General features: G+C 47.8%; 1 protein-coding gene across 2 annotated transcripts in view; it reads right to left on the reverse strand.

Moving 5' to 3' along the window:
- Positions 1-1,996: 1,996 nt before the first annotated feature.
- The window catches only part of EXOC6B (exocyst complex component 6B), a 619,674-nt gene continuing 602,269 nt past the window's right edge, over positions 1,997-19,401 (reverse strand). For both annotated transcript variants that reach the window (XM_080813943.1, XM_080813942.1), the window contains 2 exons: positions 9,484-9,596; positions 1,997-5,331 (listed from right to left, as the gene is read on the reverse strand). In XM_080813943.1, the coding sequence (XP_080670069.1) occupies positions 5,205-5,331; positions 9,484-9,596 (240 nt within the window). In that variant the 3' untranslated portion in view covers positions 1,997-5,204. The remainder of the gene's footprint in view (positions 5,332-9,483; positions 9,597-19,401) is intronic.

Genomic DNA, 19,401 nt, shown 5'->3' on the forward strand with positions numbered 1-19,401 from the left:
TTGTCTTGGGCCGGTCCTGGGCCCACATCCTGCCCCCACCCGGAGGGAACAGGAGCTTCAATCCTCTCTGGGAGTTAATGTGGGCTGGCTGGCGAAGGGGAGCCAGCACACCCCTCCCTCCCCATGAGAGAGGCCCCTCCATTACCATCACAACGGCTGATGTCACAGACCCCACAAAGCAGCTGGGGCCCCAAGTGCAGGGTAACCCTAACCCCAGCAGTGACTGAAACAGATAGAGGGGTGGCTCCGCCACACAATGCCCAGGCCCCCACTTCTCTCCTCCTCCTCCTTGCACTTCCTCAAGAGCTTTTGTCTTCTGGTCCCTTGGGCCCCGAGGCTCTCTCATTCCCCGGCAACCACTGCCCATTAAACTCAACGCTGAGGCCTCTGGGGGAAAGGAAAGGGTCTGGCACTTTCTCTTCCTCCCCTTATCTCCCACTAGCTAGTCCCGGTCCTCATCTACCTGGTGTGCAGATACCCCTCGCCGTGAGCAAAGGGGCAAGCTGGTGAGGGCCTCACATCCGTCCCGGGTCCCGCCCGCACCCCCCCCTGCCCTGGGAACCCCGCCAGCGCTGCTATTCCCTCTCTGGATAGGGCCTTGGGTTAGTCCCTGCGCCAGTCAGTGCTCAGAAGCTACAGAGAATGTTCTGGGGTGAGTCAGGTTCAGTTTGGCTTTGCGGGCTCCCATGTCCGCAAAGCCCTCTGGTTTGCAATCTCCCCGACCGGCCATAAATCTCTGCGATCTCAGAGATGCAAGGTCCTCATGGCCACCTCAGCACCCTGACCTGGCTGGGTAGAGAAAGCTAGGAATGGTGGCTGTACTGGTTTTTAAGTGTGACCTGGGGATCCTGTGGGGGAGCTCTGGGAAAAGGCTGGTGGCAGAGCCGTAGGTGTTGAAAAGTTTGCCAGAGTCGTAGGAGGCAGAGAGGGGAGGTAATGGCTCAGAGCTTCTGGCTTTCCCTCGGGAGAGCTGTATTTCCAAAGGGGTTTGGTTACCATTCAGCGTTTTAGTCCTGAATCTTTCCTAGACACTGATGAAAGCCATGGACTTTCTATCCAGAAAACTGGGTGAACGTTTGCCGGGGCACCCACGTGACCATGGACACTCCCACACACACATGGTCCAAGGGGTCACCAACCCCGGGGTTAAGAACTCCTGAATGCTAGTAGAAGTTTTGGCACCAGAGAGACGGCAGAGAATGTTCTAGGTGGTGGTGATGAGGAGATGCCCCCGGAGGACTGGCTCTACTCTGAGCCAGGCAGTTGGTTGATTTGAAGGGCTTGTCCCTGGTTCACAAACAGGCGCTTGTCCCAAGGGGGCAAGCGCAGCGGGTGCTGTTACCCCATTTCTGGCCTTATTCCCCATGGTCCCGTGTATGCCCCCCAGCCCCCAGCCCCCCGGCTCTGCACTGATCCTCCAGACCCCGGCCAACTTTTCACTCTAGCGTTGTCTGCACCTGCGACCCTCCCACAGCTTAACACAATCTGAGCTGAATTCCTTCAGGGCCCAGCTAGAGAACACCCAGCTTCCTCCACACCGTCTTGCCTAACCAGACCCGCTCTGGCAGGGCAGCTGGCCCTGAGGCCCGTCCCCTCCCTGCATGGGGCTCTAAAACAGGCTCGTTCCTCCCCTTCCCCCACTCGACTTCATTCTGGATAATGCTACATCCTCCTTCTGTTTGGACTAGGAGCCCTTTTGGAGCAAGGGCTGCTCTTCAAGCCACAGGAGGGCTCAGGCTGCCCACACCAGTGCTCCCCTCGATGGCGAGGATACGCGTGTTAATTGGATCGGTGGGAAACCCAACCCAGCGGTTCGGGATGTTTCCAAGGGCTCCTTGCCTTGTGCAGCAGGTAGGCTGCCTCCCCCCAGTGGGCCTTTGCCTGCTCTAGTCCTCAGTCCGGTCCAGGGGGTGCGATGGCTGCCGTCCGGTTCGCCCACCGCAGCTGCAATGTGCGAGAGGGGCGGAAGAACCAAAAAACCATAAGACAACACCGTGGCTTTTGAAACAGGTACATAGGCTCCCTTGTTTAATAGCAGTTAAGACAGGAAAATGTACAGGAGGGATCAACATGCTCTTTCCACAGGGGAGGCTCCCACGAACCGCGAGGTCCGTCTGCACTGGTAGCTTTAGGAGTGAGTCTTCAAGAAAAAAAGTTCCCTTTAGAGTTAAAAATGGACTCTCCTAAACTTCCTCCATAAATGTGCAACTATTTGTGCAAAATAAAAACGCTATTTCCAACACATTAGTGAAAAGTAATTACAAACGCAGGCAAAGGAAAAGAAAAAGGAAAAAAAAAAAAAGAGGCAGTTGAAGCAGCCAGGAGCAGAGTCCTGGGAGAAGGGAGGCGACGGGAGGGGAGCTCTGTAGCAGGCCCCAGGGAGTGTGGAGAGGCTTTATGAGGGAGGTCATGGCCATTGCTGATCTTGGGGATAGAGAGCCCCGGGTCTGGGGCTTGCTGAGCAGACCCTTGTCAAGTATGCGATGGAGCTAGGCTGGCTTTGAGGCCGAGAGACCACTAGGCCTGGTATGCGATGAAAACTCTGGCAGCACTCTTTGGAAGCTGGACACTCCTGTCAACAGGGACTCTGCTGGTTCCAATCTCTACCCCCAACAGCTTCAATCACAGTCCCAAGAGATTTCCTATGAACGTCCAAACTATATGAGCTGCCTACACTACTACTGAAACCTATGAGGGTCCCAACCCAGAAGGTCCCTTTCGAAACATGGACCTGGCTTCCCCAAGAACTTGGCTAAGAGTCACGCTAACCCCAGGCCATAGGCTTCTAGCCACTACTGCTCTTGCTCTGCTATTGGGGCCTGCTGGGGCACTTCCGCATCTCTGGGCGCCTGAGACCAGGTCTTAGGAGTCTGAGGGGCATGGCCCCATGTGCACAAGTCCTCTCAGGGCCTGGCCCAGCTAGAGGTCTGGAGATAAGACTCAAAAATCCAACTCCGCCAATTCAAACAACTTGGACATTGCCGGTCCCTGTTTTTTGACCTTCCCTTGCCCAACGAGAGTGTGTCTCTAGACACAACTCAGTAGCAGCATGTTGGTTTCGTCAGAGAAGGCTGAAGACAGACCGAGAGGGAAGAGAGCCACCAAAGGGTCCTCCCCTAGGAGTCTTGAGCTGGGTAAGTGTTTTCCTTAGAGGGACTTCCGTGACTGTGATGCAGAGGAAGCCCCATTCTTCCACCCTGTCTGCTTTTCCTCTACAGCAGTCCTTCCAGGGTACGGGCTTGAGACCGGACCAGCAATGATGACTCGGAAAAGACAAAAACTGTGACATGCTTAAGGTTCTCTCTGTTCTAGGTCCCATGTCCCAAGATCCATCTGAAAGGATCTTGCTGCAAACGGGAGACGAGTGAAGGAGTGTGTGTTGGGCCTTTCTTAAGCAACAGGACTTTAGATTAGTGTAATCATTTCTTGCTCTCTTTCAATCGAACCCAGGGCTTGGGTGATGGCATCCGGGATCTCATTCCCATGGCCCCCCACTTTCCCTTGCCTTTTGCCATTCTGGGTGGCAGCATTCATCCCTGACCCTCCTCCTGAGACCCTGGGCCAAGCACTGAAGCCTCAAGGTAAGCCTTAGAAAGCTTCTCTAGAGCGTCCACACGGCCTGGCCTCTCCAGCTTTGAGGAAGGCTCATGTCTGTTATGTATAATCTCTTCCCCTTGGTTTGCAAGTTGGGATGGGATTCTGGGGGGATCAGGGTAGGGAATGAAAAAGGAAGCACTGCCCTCCCCAGAAGCAGCTCAGTAGCTGACAAAGGTAGTGAAGAATTCTATTTGATGAGTCTCTCCTCCCACTAATCCAAGCTGGAAATGCCTGTGTGGCTTATTTGTCATTGTTTGGTGATGCACAATTACAGGTTTGCCGGTAGCCACAGGAGCACCTTCCCAAAGAGTCTTAGAGTGCAGGTTCCTTTGGCTGACCTCACAGCAAAGCCCCTGCACCAGGTGTCAGGAGCCCATCTGCGACAGCGGACACAGCCTCCCAGCTAGCTAGTCCCTTGGCACACTCCAGAATGTGCGGGATGGGATTATAGACAACCTTTCTCAGATGAGGCCAAAAGATGGCTATGGGGGTCTCAGGAGAGGACAAACAGCTTGGGCTTGGGTAAGAAGAGCTTCACATCAAGGATATGACTTAGTAACGGACCGCTGGGCCAGAGGCGACAAACTACTAGCCGTGACTGGCCCCGTCTGCTTCATGGGGACAACGGTTCCATCTCAACAGGCATGCTGTCCAGCTGTCAGGCTTCTAGAATCTGACTGAACCCAATGACACTATTGAAGAAGGTCAAGTCTGAGACTCTCTGTGAAGATCTATGGAAATAACTGTTGATCTCTGCTCTGAACCCAGTGCCTTGACCCTGAAAGAAGACGATGGGATGAACAGGGAAGGGACCGAGGCTCTGATTCCATTCACACTGGCTTTCAAGAGCTAATAAAACTCTTCCTGGTGTGGAGCAACCTGCGGTTAGTCATGGGGTCCAATTATCACCACTGTATACTCAGCTCTATCTTGCCCCAGAAAAGTCAGCAATAAAAGCACTGGGTCAGATCTGGGCTGAAGAAACGGCCACTCTTAGGGGACTGGAGTAAAGCTGTCCTCTGGCCACACGCCATGCTTGTCCCCCCGCTGATGAACATTGGTGGATGGGGGAGATACGAACTTCCAGAACCGCATGTGCTGGTCTTTCATGTGTGCTGGTCTTTCATACACTAAACAGTAACGTTTTCCAGGTCCTCTCCTTGCATCAGGAAGGACCAACCTCCCCTGTGTGGTGAATGGGGCACCGGGAGTGAACAGGATATACTTTGTTATCTTTTCGCCTACTCACCTTACCTCCCAGGACCAAGGACCCATTACGTCTGTGTCATTCCTGAGCCCCAGACCTAGGCTCTAGGGCAGCGATGAACGGTGGTTCATCGTCCTGGGACTGGTGACACCACCATCTCTAGGCCACTACAGAGTACAGTATGACTTCCCCAGAGTCCCAGCCTAGCAACACCTCATGTACTTGCTTTTTCTTGTGCCTCTTTTACTATAGGGAAAGGTTACGCGAATACTGTACACAGGTTATTAAAAAAATACATTTGCTCTCTTTGAAGAAGAATGCACAAAGGCAGGGCCAGCCGGGCCTGGGTCCCGGCCTCCGGGGCTGGCGTGAGCAGCCTCTGCAGGCCTGAGGCTAGCTTTCATGAGTGGTGGCTGCTGATGAGTCCCCGGAGCTGCTTGGCCACAGTGTCAATCAATTTCTGCTTGTCTCGCTCATTCTTCCGGAACTGTGCAAACATGTTGTTCTTGCGGCTGGTGTCCCTCATCCTAAACAGAGGAAGAAAGGAGAGCAAAGTGTTTGAGGAGACAATGGTGGAAGGAGACCGGGCGGGAGGTGGGATGGCTCCGTACATCTCCACCTCCACCCAGACCTGAGAGTCCAGAATATTTCCATTGTCAAGCCCCTACTTACCTACTGTTCAGGAAGCTGTCCTGCGGCACCCACTGCCCTCCCAACCTCAGTCACCTCTGGAAGAGAGTCCAAAGCCAGCGATGGAGGGGCCAACCTCCTGATCACCCACACCCCGCCACTGCACCTCTTTCCTTCCCTTCTAGCTCCAGGTGTGCAGCTCCCATAGGAATCTTGGGCGTGCTGAAGCCCTGAGGGTCAACAGGTTCTTACAGAATATCTAGATCCAGGATCCACTTATCATCTCCTGAGCTCGTGAAATCCTGCTGCGACCTCAGAGCTGGTATTTGAAAGATAAAGCGGGAACAACCTCTCAGCTAGTAATTCGAAGAAGAGATGAGTAACTGTGTATTTCTAAACTTCACTGGCCGGTTGCTCTGTCCCATCCCTAACAAAACTAAGGGCCTGACCGATCTCTTTTGTCTCAGAGTAAGGACCCAGAGATGGCGAGGCGGTTGAGCGCATCGTGAGGAGGAGAGCAGACGGACCATCCTTTCGCTTGTGGAGCCAGAACTTCAGCCAGGAGAAGCCCCTGAGAACCCGAGGGTTGTCCATATCCTCACACCTTTGACCTTTGCAGAGCTTTCTATTACCGGGTCCCGCCAAAGCTCCAGAGATGGCATATTCCTAGAGGGCAAACCATGGGCAGTTCTGGCCAATGGTTGTGGCCAGATGGAAAGACCTAACCAGGAAGTAAAGTCACGACCAGGCTGTGGTGTCACAGAAAGGCCCAAGTCTGGGTAAGCCATTGTGATAGAACGTGGGAATGTGCTAATCCCTGCAGAGTCCACAACCTCTGACATCTGACCGTTACCTCTGGCCTCAGTCTCTGCACACTGGACCTCCAGCCCACTGCTAGTTCCGGTGTCAGAGAATTAAGAACATTGCCCAGACCAATTTCGCCTTGGGGTAGGCATAGGCGGTCTTCACCACCATTCCCCAGGATCTGGGCTGGCTTTCTGGCTTCACATCTCCCTGGGCTATACGTAGACAGGTCCAAAGGAGGGGAAGGAACCTGGTAAGCCTGGTAATCTACAGCCAGGCATACTTTTCAGGGGCCTTTGGCCAATCCTGGCCCCCCACCCCCGGCTTTTTTTTTTTGCCCTTTGTGGTGGTCTTTGTTCAGAGGGGCAGATGTGAGGCCAATGGGTTAAAGCTAGAGATGCCACAAGGGCAGTTATATTCACGAGGCTGGGAGATTCTGATGAGCACCAGTGCTGTGTGGTTGGGGCCGACACTGACCGCCACAGATGAGTTGTGACTTCTTTCACAGATCTAAGCTTAACGGCCTTCAGACTGGAATTACTCAAGTAAACTCAGAACACTGAGTATAAGGTACAACCACCCACCTGTACAGGACTGAGCTTGGAGGGGAGGAAGAAGAGGTGACAGAGTCTGGTTGAAAAGAAAGCACATGGATCCTCAGGCTCTGATGATTACTGTATTTTGTCCCTTATGCATGGACTGGACAATTATGTCTGTGGAACTGGCCTGGCTTTAGATTATCTATCCCAGAGAAGGACTCCTTTTCCTTTGCTGAATATGCTATGAATCTAAAGAAAAACAATGCAAAACAAGGAAGGAAGAAAGGAAGGAAGGAAGCGGAAAAACACTCCCTACATGTATAGGGCATTCATTTTAATGTCCTTTGTGATCATGAATTTCATGACTCCTTGAAGCTGCCCAGAGATGGGGAGCCAGAGTTGGCTTTCAGCTCTCATAAAAGAAGCTCTCCAATAAGGTAGGAGAAAGGGAGGAAGAAGGTAGTCCCTGAACCTCAGAGGCTAGGAGTTCTCGGCCATTAAGGCCCAGAGTTGGGATTACTCAAAAGATAAATTCAAGTGCCTTGACGGCTGATGACAGCATGCTGGTTTGTGCCCTGGGATGCACCCAAACCAAAGCGGGGAGCCCTCCTCCCCTCCCCTCCCATTCTGTAAGCCTGGGATCCTGATCTACTTTGGCTAGGGCCACCTCTCAATGGCCCAGGTGCCTCTTCTGTTCCCCGAATGTCCTCGGCAGGTTGAAAAGGAGAGATAGTCAAGCTCTGGTGGTAGATCTGGCTGGGGCGAAAGCAGGAAAGGGTCAGGTAAAGGGACTGATTCCTATGAGGCTGAGAGTAGGGATTTTGGTGATCTGGGTGGCCTTTGGCCCTCCTGGGTTTGGGAGGGAGCTTTTAAACCCTGCTGATGGCTGGGGATAAGCACACGGATTTGTTACTGTCAGACCTCCAGAAGGCCACGGAGAGGCTGACTGTTTCAGCCCATTGCTGGTCCACAGAAAGTGGAAGAGACAATGCCTCTGAGATCTAGAGATTCCTAGGAACAGACAAGCAAAGGACTGTTGAGAGAAGGAAATGGAAGGGAATCCCACAGCCCATTTGGACACAGAGTGAACACAACATTAAACACCACCTGGAAGGCCCAAATGTTCCTCATTTCAGCTGGGATTAGGCCTTGCCTCTAATAAAAAGGTTTCTCCGGGAGACGTAGGTTCCAGAGCTTAATGCCATGGGCTTCACCACCAGGAGGTGGTGGAGAAGGGGAGACTGCTGAGCAGCTCCCTTCTGTCAGGGCCGAGTTTCAAGCTTTGCACTAGCAAGAGTATGGAGTGTGCCAGGAAGCTGAGTGGGAACAAGCTTTTCCCTGGCACCAATGGGGGAAAGGAAATCACTGCCACCACCTCCAGCCCCATAGGGATTGGTATGCCAAGGGTCACTCTAAGGACCGAGGGCAGAGGAGACAGCCAGCCAGTTGGCACCAGACTAGTTTAGTAGATTAGTATGTCAGGGGGGAGAAAACTCAGAGGGTAAGGATTTAGTGTAGTCGTTAGTGTCAGTGAGGAAACCAGAAGGACTTGCCTCAAAGTGATGGAAAAGGCCCAAGTGAATAATATACTTACTCTCTAGATATCCTAGGGAGGAAGGTCATTGGGAGAGAGAATCATGGGAAACAAAGTTAAAATGGAAACATCAGTCTGTCTTGGTCTGGCGAAAGCTGCACCCTGGGCTCTTGGTTTCTTGGCTCCAAACACATTCCTCTGTGTCCTGTTCTTGCTTACTTTCCACTCCTCCCCTTCCCACTCTTATAGCTGCACAGTAGGGAGTATGCACCTTAGCCTTTTCTCTGCTTATGGCTGCACTCTAACCTCCTAGCTGCTGGTCCATGTACCCAAGTTCACATATGGTCACATACGTACTTGCCATACTGCTTAGATGCGGGGTACTCTTCTAAGAAGCTTCAAAGAAACTGGCAGTTAACTAGTGTGATGATGAGAAAAACCCTCCCTTTTACGTGGATCTTGGTCTCTGGCCTGCCAGCTCTCAACTAGGTTAGGAAAAGCCAGAGCTAGGCTGCATAACAGATTCCAGCATCTGGGTGATGTACTGGTTAACCATGAGACGTTCTGGAGATGTCTAACCCAGCACCTCTGCTGGCCAGTGACTGCCCAGAGCAAGAATGAGACACCTTGTTCAACAGCTTTCTTGGGACGGTCGGCACAAGGCTCAATCTGACAGGGAGTTTGGGGGTCGGGGTGGGGGGAACTGAATGGGAATGGCGCTGCTGAAGGTTTCAGGCATTCCAGGAACTTCTCTGCTAGAAACCACAGAAGCCATCTTTCATGGGGCTCTTCTGCCCATTGTCCCCAGATGATTGGGGCCAGTCTCACTCTGTTCACCAGGTGGCCTGAACCCAACCTTAAGGCATCTTCCTTTTTTCCCTTGTCATGTTTAGCTAAAGAGATGTTGCCCCATTCAGCTCCAAGGGCTTGCCAGAGTCCACCTGACCCATACTTGGCCTTAGCTTCTTGGGGCTCAGGAGCTAAAAGGCTACAAGAGGAAGGCCAGCCTGTCCAATCCAATAGCGGAGACTACAGGTAGCACTTACGGCAACTCCAAGAACAGTCCTCTCTGTTGTGTTTGGAAGGTATTGGCCAAGAAAAAATTATCCCTGACACCGATCCCCATGCCCTTTCTCCACCTCCCAACAGAGACCACTGGACTGTGTACTCACTTCTCAAGCAGGGTCAGAGCTGTCACTGGGTTCACTCGCAAGTACTTGCAGTTGGGCTGACCATAGTCAGCAAGGTAGGTCGACCAGTCCCACTGGATGAAGAGATCCAAAAGCTATAAAATATTGAAACCCCACCCCAGGGATTAATCAGACAAGACAAACCAGGATTTTAGAAAACCCCTAACATCCTCCACTACCAGCTAACGGTAAATCTGAAAAACAAAAATAAAAACGTAGTAAGAGAAAGAATGGCTACAAAAATCGGTGAGTCATCAGTAGAAGGCCGAGTCGTCTTGGCTGTAAGCATTGTGATGCTGCTAAGACTACGGGGCCAGCATTTAGCTCTCAGGGGCGGGCCTGAGACTGTCATAGTAACTGGTCACTTATTCATTTAATAAATACTTGTCAAATGCCTCCCCTGTGCCAGGCACCACTCTAGGAGCTCAGAATTCAATAATGAACAAATGAAGATGGATACAGTTCGTGGCACACACACACTGTACAAGCTTTGAGGTTAAAAGGTGTGGGTTCAAGAACCAGGGGGCGCCTGGGTGGCTCGGTGAGTTAAAAGCCTCTGCTTTCGGCTTGGGTCATGATCCCAGGGTCCTGGGATCGAGCCCTGCATCGGGCTCTCTGCTTGGCAGGGAGCCTGCTTCCCTTCCTCTCTCTCTGCCTGCCTCTCTGCCTACTTGTGATCTCTGTCTGTCAAATAAATAAATAAAATCTTGGGAAAAAAAAAAAAAAAGAACCAGTTTCCTGACTTGCTGCACTGACTTTGCCCAAGTTGCTCAACGGATACCCTGAGATACACTGAGAAAATACATATCTTGGTCTCTGGCCCTCATTACCAGCAAACAAAATCACAAACCCTTGTAATTTCCCAAGTGATAAGAATACTAGGAGTATCTCTTGTCCTAATATTGGCCTGTGACCCCTGTTCTTGATACCTATCTCCTCAAAAGCGTGTGATTTCCTGGGTGGCAGGAGTGTCTTTTGTTCTAATGAGGTGATCCTGGGTGGGATCCCGGATAAGGGTTGGAAAGATCAAGCCATGATTAGAAGCTTGGAATTTTCGGTCCCACCACCCATTCTCTTGAGAAGGGAGAAAAGCCAAAAATAGGGTTCACAATTCATCGTGCCCATGTGGTGACATTTCCATAAAATCCCTGAAGTACAGGGTTTGGAGAGCTTCCGGGTTGGCGCACACGTGGAAATTTGGAGAGTGGTGTGCCTAGAGAGAGCCCAGGAGCTCCTTCACGCCCTTTTCCCTAGACCTTGCCCCGCGCATCTCTTCCACCTGGAGGTTCCTGAGTTACGGCCTTTTCCAGTAAACCTGTGATCTAGTAAGTAAGATGTTTTCTGACTTCTGGGAGCTGTTCCAGCAATTCAGCGAATCTGAGGAGGGGGTCAGGGAACCTCCATCTACAGCAGATGGTCAGAAGACCAGGTGGATAGCCAGGTGGCTGGTGTCTCAACTGAGGGAGGGTCTTGTGGAACTGAACCCTTAACCTGCATGAGCGGACGCTGTCTGCACGTAAACAGTGTCAGAACTGAGTCAAATTGTAGGACATCCAGCTGGTGTCGCAGGGAACTGCTTGATGTGGAAAAATGTCCACGCATTTGGTGACCAGAAGTGTCAGAAATGAAATGTTTCACGTGGGTAATAAAGGAGACTTGGGCGAGAAACACAGTAGGGAAGAACGGAGTTTTTCCCTATGTAGAAAGCAAAGAACTGAGTTTTTCCTTTATACGTCAACATATACACATGCTTCTAGTATGTAAACAGGACACAGAGACAACACAGAAACATGGAACTAAGGCATGAACGGATCACGTCGTATTACGTGAGGCCATCTGTGTTGCATCTGTGTGGACACTGGCTGAGTAGATGAAAACAAGGGCCACGGTAGGTCAGGACTCAAAAATGGGCTTAAGTCCACGCTTGAGGGCACAGAGCTTGGCACTGTCGGGAGTGTCTGAGAAGAATGCCACGGAGTTAGGAGTGCCAAGAACTAGATGAGTCTAAGAAGATAATGAGAGCACTCTGAGGGTAGACTGAGTTCTGAGTCTGGGGGAGATCCTGATTTAGAGAAACTTAAAAGAATTTTGTCAAAGGCTTTGGTTTCCAGATGGATTTAGCCTCAGCTTATCACTCTAACAAAATACTTGAAAACTGTACCTGAGTAAAACTAATAAAGAAATCGGTGCATTTCAAAGGCAGTTGTGATGAAAGGGAAAGTGCTGGCTGCCCTCTGTAAGCTTCCAGAGGGGGTAAAGTCCCGTTCTCACATTGCTGCATAGGGGGAGGGCCCCTAAGCAATCTTTTTGGTAATGAGATACATGTAAAGGCTTTTAGGACTCAAGACATGTCCCTGCTTCTCCCTTTCCAAGCGGTAACTGCTGACGGAGAAGAGTGGGTGGCCATCTCTCTGTGCAGAACAAAGACCAGAGAGGCCTAGAGTCAAATCCAATGCCAGAGCCTGGGCTCCAGGCACACCTTCCTCCCCTGTCTGTCTTCACTATGCAGCTGGGCAAACAGGCACTGTGGGCCTTGCCCTGCTTGGCCAAGCCTCCTCTTCCAACCATTCTTTTAGAATAGTTGTTATAAACCTCCTCAGGCAGGACAGGAATTGGCTGACATCCTGAGCCTAAAACTGAGAAAAGCCCCTATCCCCTCAGCCAAAAAAGGGGCGTTACAGATGAGAGGAGACGGGGAGAGAGCAGACATGTCGGTTGGTCTAGGCTGGCCTGGCCCCAAAGGGCCGTCTCAGGCCTCTTTCAGGTCAGGCCTATTTTAGTTGGCAAGTAAAAGGCCTTCTACCACTTCCTTTCACTGCCCCCAAGGCCTCACAGAGCTCTGCTTGAGGAGAGAATTTTCCCTGACTTCCCATTCTCACTGTGGTGGTTCTGTGCTGTAGTGTCTGAAGACCACGTGAGACAGTTCTCTTTCCCTGTTCCTAGGAGTTCGAGAGACACTCAGGGTGTCCTTGGTTCTGTGCAGTCCTCCCACTACTGTGCTTTACAAACACAATTATGCCTTTCCCTCAAATCCCAGGAAAAAATTATGAAAAAAGATAGCATTCTTTTAATGAAAACTTCTTCTCGGAAAAAGGTGAAAAACCTGGGGGAGCCTGTTACTGTTTGCCTAGGAGGGAGTGAATACCAAAAAAAGTGGATGAATAACAAGTTGAACTGGAAGATTCGGAAAACCCGATTTCCTAAAAGTTATTCTAGGTATTTTCAGGTGTGCACGCACACGCACACCTTTGGTGAAACTACCTTCTCTATTAATGAATTCCTAATTTCTGTGATGGAACTAATGGTATGCGTATTTTCTGATTTATCGCAAAGAATGCCATGTCCTTCTGGCTGCCAACACCTGGGTAAATCACCAGTGGGGTGTGGAGGGAGGTTCATGATTTAGCTCCTTGGTTTTCTATTTTTATCTTCCTGCCCAAGTCTCTCAATGCCAGTATCGAGCCTAAAAGCTCTGGGATGATGAACTTAAAAACTTAATCGCACTCTGGGCACGAAAACTACACAGCTCTATTAAGCTCAACAAGTCCGAGCCTGTGGATCACAGTCTGGGTCTGTGTTGCTTTCCGTGGTCCCTACAGGGGCTGGTGCCCAGATCTTCTGGCTGCCCTTGAGAGAGATGGACATAGACTAGCGTCTGGGGAGCACTCAACCAAGTCAGCGGCATGGGGCATGGTTCCGCTGGATTCCACGGAACAGTGTTAGGAGGCCAGGAGACCCGCAGGCCAGCACTGATCAATACAGCACTGATTCCACACCGACTTGCAATGGTGAGTCCGCCCCTCCCAGCCTGGACCTCCACATACTATGGCCCTGTTAGGGCTCAGCGAAGACTCTCTCAGGGATGCAAAACATTTGGTCATCACTAGTGAGCCCATTCTTCTTAATTTGTAAGATTTTTCGTTTGGAACTAATTTCAAACTTATCCCAAGGTTGCAAGAATAAGCGGAGAATAAAGAACATCGTATGCCTTCCTCCCACACCCATCATCAACATTTCACACCATATGCTCCAGCCTTCGTGCGCTCTTTCTCTCTTTACACACATGGGCACACAAGAGCTTTCTTTTCTGAGTCGCTTGAGAGGAACTTGAGTGTACCATGGCCCTCTATTCCCAAGTACTTCAGCATTCCCAAGTATCAGGGATATTCTCTTGCATAACCATAGTAGTTTTCAACTGCAGAGAATTTAATACTGACATGGTCCGTATTCTAATTTTAGAAATTGAGCCAATAATGTCCTGTATATAGACTTCGGCTTGGGTTTTGCTCCAATATATCACATTGCTTAGGACGCAGTATTACATTTAATTGTCTTCTGTTGAGTCTCCTTTAACCTGGACTATTTCCACAGCCTTTCTTATATTGACATTTTGAAGAACAGAGTCCCCTGCCACCTTTTTCCCCACTCAGTTTTGTTTTTTTCTAGTGCTTTCTCATACTTAGATTTAAGACCTGCCCTTCTGGCCAGAATTCTACCTCAGTGCTGCTGTGTACTCCTCAGAGGAACCCTGTCTGGAGGTGTACATTGTTTATTTGTCTCTCCTTGGTGGTATTAATTTTGAGCACTCGTCAAGATGTCGTCTGATCTCTCCCTGACTAGGTATTGTGTTTTTGTTTGCAACTAGTAAGCAACTGAAGACACAGTTTAAGACCATGCGAATATACAGCTCCCGATGAAAATTTCCCCTCAGCTTTAGCGTCCATTGAAGATTCTTGTTGGCTTCAGCTTCACTGTCATGGTTGCAAACAGATGGCATTCCAACTCCACTCTTCCTTCCACATTTATCACCTGTCACTCAGCATTTCTCCCCCTTGAACTTATGTATTTATTTATGGTATGGACTCATCGGCTCCCATTTTCTCAATGGCTTATCGTCATTACTATACCTAATTCATTATTTTGGAGCTCAAATTGTCCCTGATTGACAAGTGGGAACCCCTTTGAGCCCCATATACTTTCTGAGGACATGCTTCCTTTCTGACATAATAAGGTGTTTCAGGCTTGTCTTGCATCGACCATGTCCCAGCCATTTTTCTGAGGAGCTCTGGTTTCTTTTAGTGGTAATGTTATAGAGACCAGGATTTGGGGGCTAGGTGTGGCCACTGCTCCTAGAGCGTCTTTGTTCATTGCTACTGGGGGGCAAACCGTGGGGAGTTAAGCCCTTTCAGTGCACAGTGCTAGGAAACACAAGCATGTAAACATACACATACATAGGTGAGCACATGCACATACATGTGTTGTACATGGGTGTAAGCATGTACACATTCATGCTTTAGAAATGACGAGCTTATACCAACACCTCCAATTCTAATCACTCTCCCAGAGTTCTTTCTTGCCTTCCTCCATTCTGAATTTGCACGTGCTTTCTTCCACAGCTGGTAACCTGGCTCTCAAGAACGTCATCTCAGTTACTAATTTGCTCAGGCCTGGAAGATATCTAAATAGGTTCAGAACTATTTGTATAGGCCACTACAGAAAAAAATGTGCAATTTTCCCCTCCCAACTTAAGATTGAGTGTACAATCTAACACCATGTTTCTAAGTCACTTGGGCTCATTCCTAATTCTCCCTTCAGTGTAGTTATGGTATTCATCTAAATAAATGGGTTCATTTGTGTCCACTCGCTTTTAGTTTTAGGCTCCTCCCTCCCATCCTTGTTAATTTTTTAAATATGCAGGACATTAACATGCTTCCAAAAGTCAACTCAGAGAAGCGTTGTTCCCTCCCTTGCAGTATCTCTTTTACCCCGACCCCTTCCATGGCTCACGGGTAACCAACTCCCTTGGTTTTGGATTTGTCCTCCTTATGCTTCTATTTGTGAAGAAAGGCAGAGGCACCCATGCTCTCTTATTTCTCTTTCTTTCTTTCACAGAAAGCAGCCCATTATATATGTACTTTAAGAACTCTTACCTCTTGATGTTTAGAAGTAGGTGGTAGATGGAGAAGAAGAAAGGAGGGTCAGGGGTGGAAGACTGAAGTTAAGATCACTTCCACAATCTTTATGATTTGAACATCACCTTGCAACTTTTACCATATCCTCATGCTTTGTGTTCTTATTTACTTAACTTTTTTTTTTTGTTATTGATTCACGTTTGGATCATAAGAAACATGTAAAAAGAACACCTGATGTCACTATCACAAATGGGAACCCACTCCTACTTGCCATAAATGGAAGATATTCCAAAGAGTAGCACCACCAGGAGGTGTTGCCCCTGCCACAAAGACTAAAAGGGAATGGCTTAGGTCATGCTTTCGCCTTTCATGGTACCTCTAGGTGTTATCTAAACCTGCATTGTGACTACCGGAATGCCTTCTGTACCTCCAGTATTCCATCCACCCTATGTTTCGGGTTTAGGCTGTGACTTTAAGCCAAGAGTTCAGGGAAGCCTGTGTGCCTGGAACAGAGTTAAGTGACCTGTGTGTTCCAGGACAGAAGTTTTAGCCAAGTGTCAGTCTCATTATGAGAGACAATCAGTGTATGCACAACTTCTGTGTGCTGGGCTGGTCAAGAAGGGCCAGAGCCAAGGGTCTGCTTTGGCTGGCGAGGCCTACCTAGCAAGCCTGGCTGGGCTGGGAAACTTGTTAACACAACCACAAGGGTAGTTCGCTTTGCTCACAATCAGGTATCCTCATTAGCGTGTTTCTCTGTAGTTGGCTTTTGGGGAGTTCTTACTTCTGCATTAGAACACTGTTACAATTCCCGATTCTGCATGGGATGTCTTCTGATAGGATTTACAGAACCACACTTTTGGGCTGCACTATGCTTATTCTATTTATATTTAAGAGGGTTTTCCCCCCCTTTTTTTTAAAAAAAATTATTTTTAAGCAATCTCTACACCCAGCATGGGGCTCAAATTTACAATCCCAAGATCAAGAGTTGTATGCTCTACTGACTGAGCCATTCAGGTGCCCCGGTAGTTCTTAAAAGTATAAAAATTATAACCTACTAACATTTAAAAAGTTCAAATGAAGTAACCTCTTCTAACATTTACTCAAAGGATTTGAAACAGTAATAATAAAGCACATTTGCTTGTCTCTGATGTTCTCAATGAAGATGCAAGCCCACGGAATGCGGCAAATATTTTTAAAGCATCCACCATGTGCAAAGAACAGGACTGGGCCTTCCAAGTGCCATTAAAGTAAATGGTTTACTTTCATAGAGGAGAATAAAAGAAAAGCAAGAATAACCGTAATCCAAGCCAAATCAGTGAAATGCTATATTACATGACATACTGACTATTACTCCTTTTGAACTATCAACTGAACATTTTGAAAAATTTTTACTTATCACAAAATTTAAAATTTAAATTTAGGACAAAATTTAAACAAATTGTGGTGCAAACCACAACTCACTCACTCTCTCTCTCTCTCCCCATGTGCTTCAAGTTTAATGCCCTAGAGGTGGTGGGAATCATCTCAGTGATATTAAATACCAGTTAGACTTATATCACGGTCATAGAGTTCAATATGGAAATGTGCTTGCATTTTATTAACATCAGTGTCAGATTTTTAAAAACTTTTTCTTTTGAAATAATTTTAGGCTTATGTAAAAGTTGCAAAAATAGTTTATATACCATTCACCCACCCTCTCAAATGTTCACCATTGCCATGGTATAATGATCAGAACCAAGAAATTAACATTGGCACAATACTAGTATCTAAACTACTACTTTATTCTGCTTTCACTAGATTTCCCACTAATGTCCTTTTTCTGATCCATTCCGGGATCCCGCCTTGAACTTATTGTCATGTCTCCTTTGTCTCTTCCAATCTGTCACAGTTCCTCTTCTAATCTTTCAAGACCTTGATACTTACGAACAGTGTACCTTTGGTCTTTTATTTTATAGACTGTCCCTCAATTTGGGTCTGCCCAATATTTTCTATGGTTAGACTGAATCAGTAGTTCTTAGTCAAGGGGGAGCTTACTTCCAAAGGGACATCTCGCTATGCTTGGAGACATTTTTGGTTGTAACGAGTCTGGGGGTAGAGGGGGTGTTGGTGGTGATGCTGCTTCTAGTGGGCAGAAGCCAGGGATGCTGTTAAACATCCTACAATGCTCAGGACAGCCCTCATGGCAAAGAATTACACAATCCAAAACATCATTAGTGTTGAGGTTATGCATTTTTTTGCAAGAATACTACAGAAGTGATATCATGCCCTGTTCAGCGCGTCAACATCAGATCCACAGCAAAGTTACTATTTTCACCTTTGGAATTAATATACTCCTGGAGGGAGCTCTACTTTGAGGCTATGCAAATATCCTGTTTCCCCTCCAACTTTTGTCCACCAACTTTAATATCCATTGCCAGATCCTGCCTGCAACAATATTGACGGTGGTGGTTGACTAGTTCTCTCATTCCTTTGGTAGTTATTAACTGGAATTCTTCTGTGAGGAAAAGTACTGTCCTTTCACCTCCATTTATTTATTGCTCCAATTATTTATATCAGTATTACCTCATGAATATTTATTTTATTTCCCAGGTTATAATCTACTACGATCATTATTCATATTTTGTTTTTCAAATTGTTCCAGTTTTGGTCAGTAGGAATTCCTGCAGATTCATTCCCCAGTGTATTTTCGGCCAGTCCTACCTTTTTCTGAACACTTGCTTACTTTCTGGCACTAAGACATTGCCAGCTCATCTTGTACCTTCCCTGCCCCTGCTCCGCAGTCAGTCACTTTTCCAAGAAGCTCTGGTTTCTTTTACTGAAGAATGGTTTTTAGAAGCCAAGATCTGGGCAATTAGCATGCTCATTTCTACTGGGGTGTTACTGCTTTGAGGGCATCTCAGTGGACAGAGCTAAGAGATCTATGTGTGTTTACTAACTTGCCTATCATCTATATTTATTTCTGTAACTATTTATGTATCTGTATTAAAATCATGAGTTCCTATCTGATGTCTCCAATTGCAGTCCCAGCGCCACGGGGTTCATGCTAGCCTTTCCCTCTTTCCTCCTTTATTACTTCTTTCTCTCACAGTGAGAAACCTGGCTCTCATTATCTAGAATATATTTTACTTATTTGTTCAATCCTAGCACAAATTTTGGAATTGCTAATCCATGCTCCTGTGAGAAGCAAATTTACTAACTAGAGCGTACTATTTTTTTTTTCTTTTTGTCTTTAGGCTTATAATTTCCACTCAAAATACTGGTTTTTAAATTACTTGGGTTAGTTCTTTTCTTCCTTATTCCTTTCAGTGTGGTTATATTATTCTTTCATAATTCAGTTAGACTTATTTTTCACTGCTTGTGTTCCATTTTGGATTCCTCCCACATTCCGGTTGACTTTTATTATTTATTTATTTGGGGGAATGAGTCAGAGCCATATAAAATTGTATGCAGAAGAATCGCTCCCTCCTCATCCCAACTAACCTGTTCTAGTTTCTCCACTTCTTTCTACATCTTTCTAGCCACCCATTGCATGTACCCAGTTTCGCTTCTGATTTATCCTTCTTTTATTATTTTTGTATAAATGAGAATATACATGGGCATTTTCTTATATCCTTTTCTTTTTCACTTGAAGGATAACATACCATAGATACTCTTCCGTGCTTTGCTTTTTTCACATAATGATGTGTCCTAGAACTCTCTCCCTAAATGCTAATTTCTTATTAATGATCATATTCTTGATGTATTCATATAAAATGCTATTTTTGTAAACCCTGGTAAGTCATTTTTTTTTAATTTTGTTTATTTATTTGACAGAGAGAGAGATCACAAGTAGGCAGAGAGAGAGGGGGAAGCAGGCTCCCTGCTAAGCAGAGAGCCCGATGTGGGGCTCAATCCCAGGACCCTGAGATCATGACCTGAGCCGAAGGCAGCGGCTTAATCCACTGAGCCACCCAGGTGCCCCCCTGGTACGTCATTTTTTAAGTAACAG

This window comes from Martes martes, assembly GCF_963455335.1.
Source record: "Martes martes genome assembly, chromosome: 9".
In the NCBI taxonomy this organism is placed as follows: domain Eukaryota; kingdom Metazoa; phylum Chordata; class Mammalia; order Carnivora; family Mustelidae; genus Martes; species Martes martes.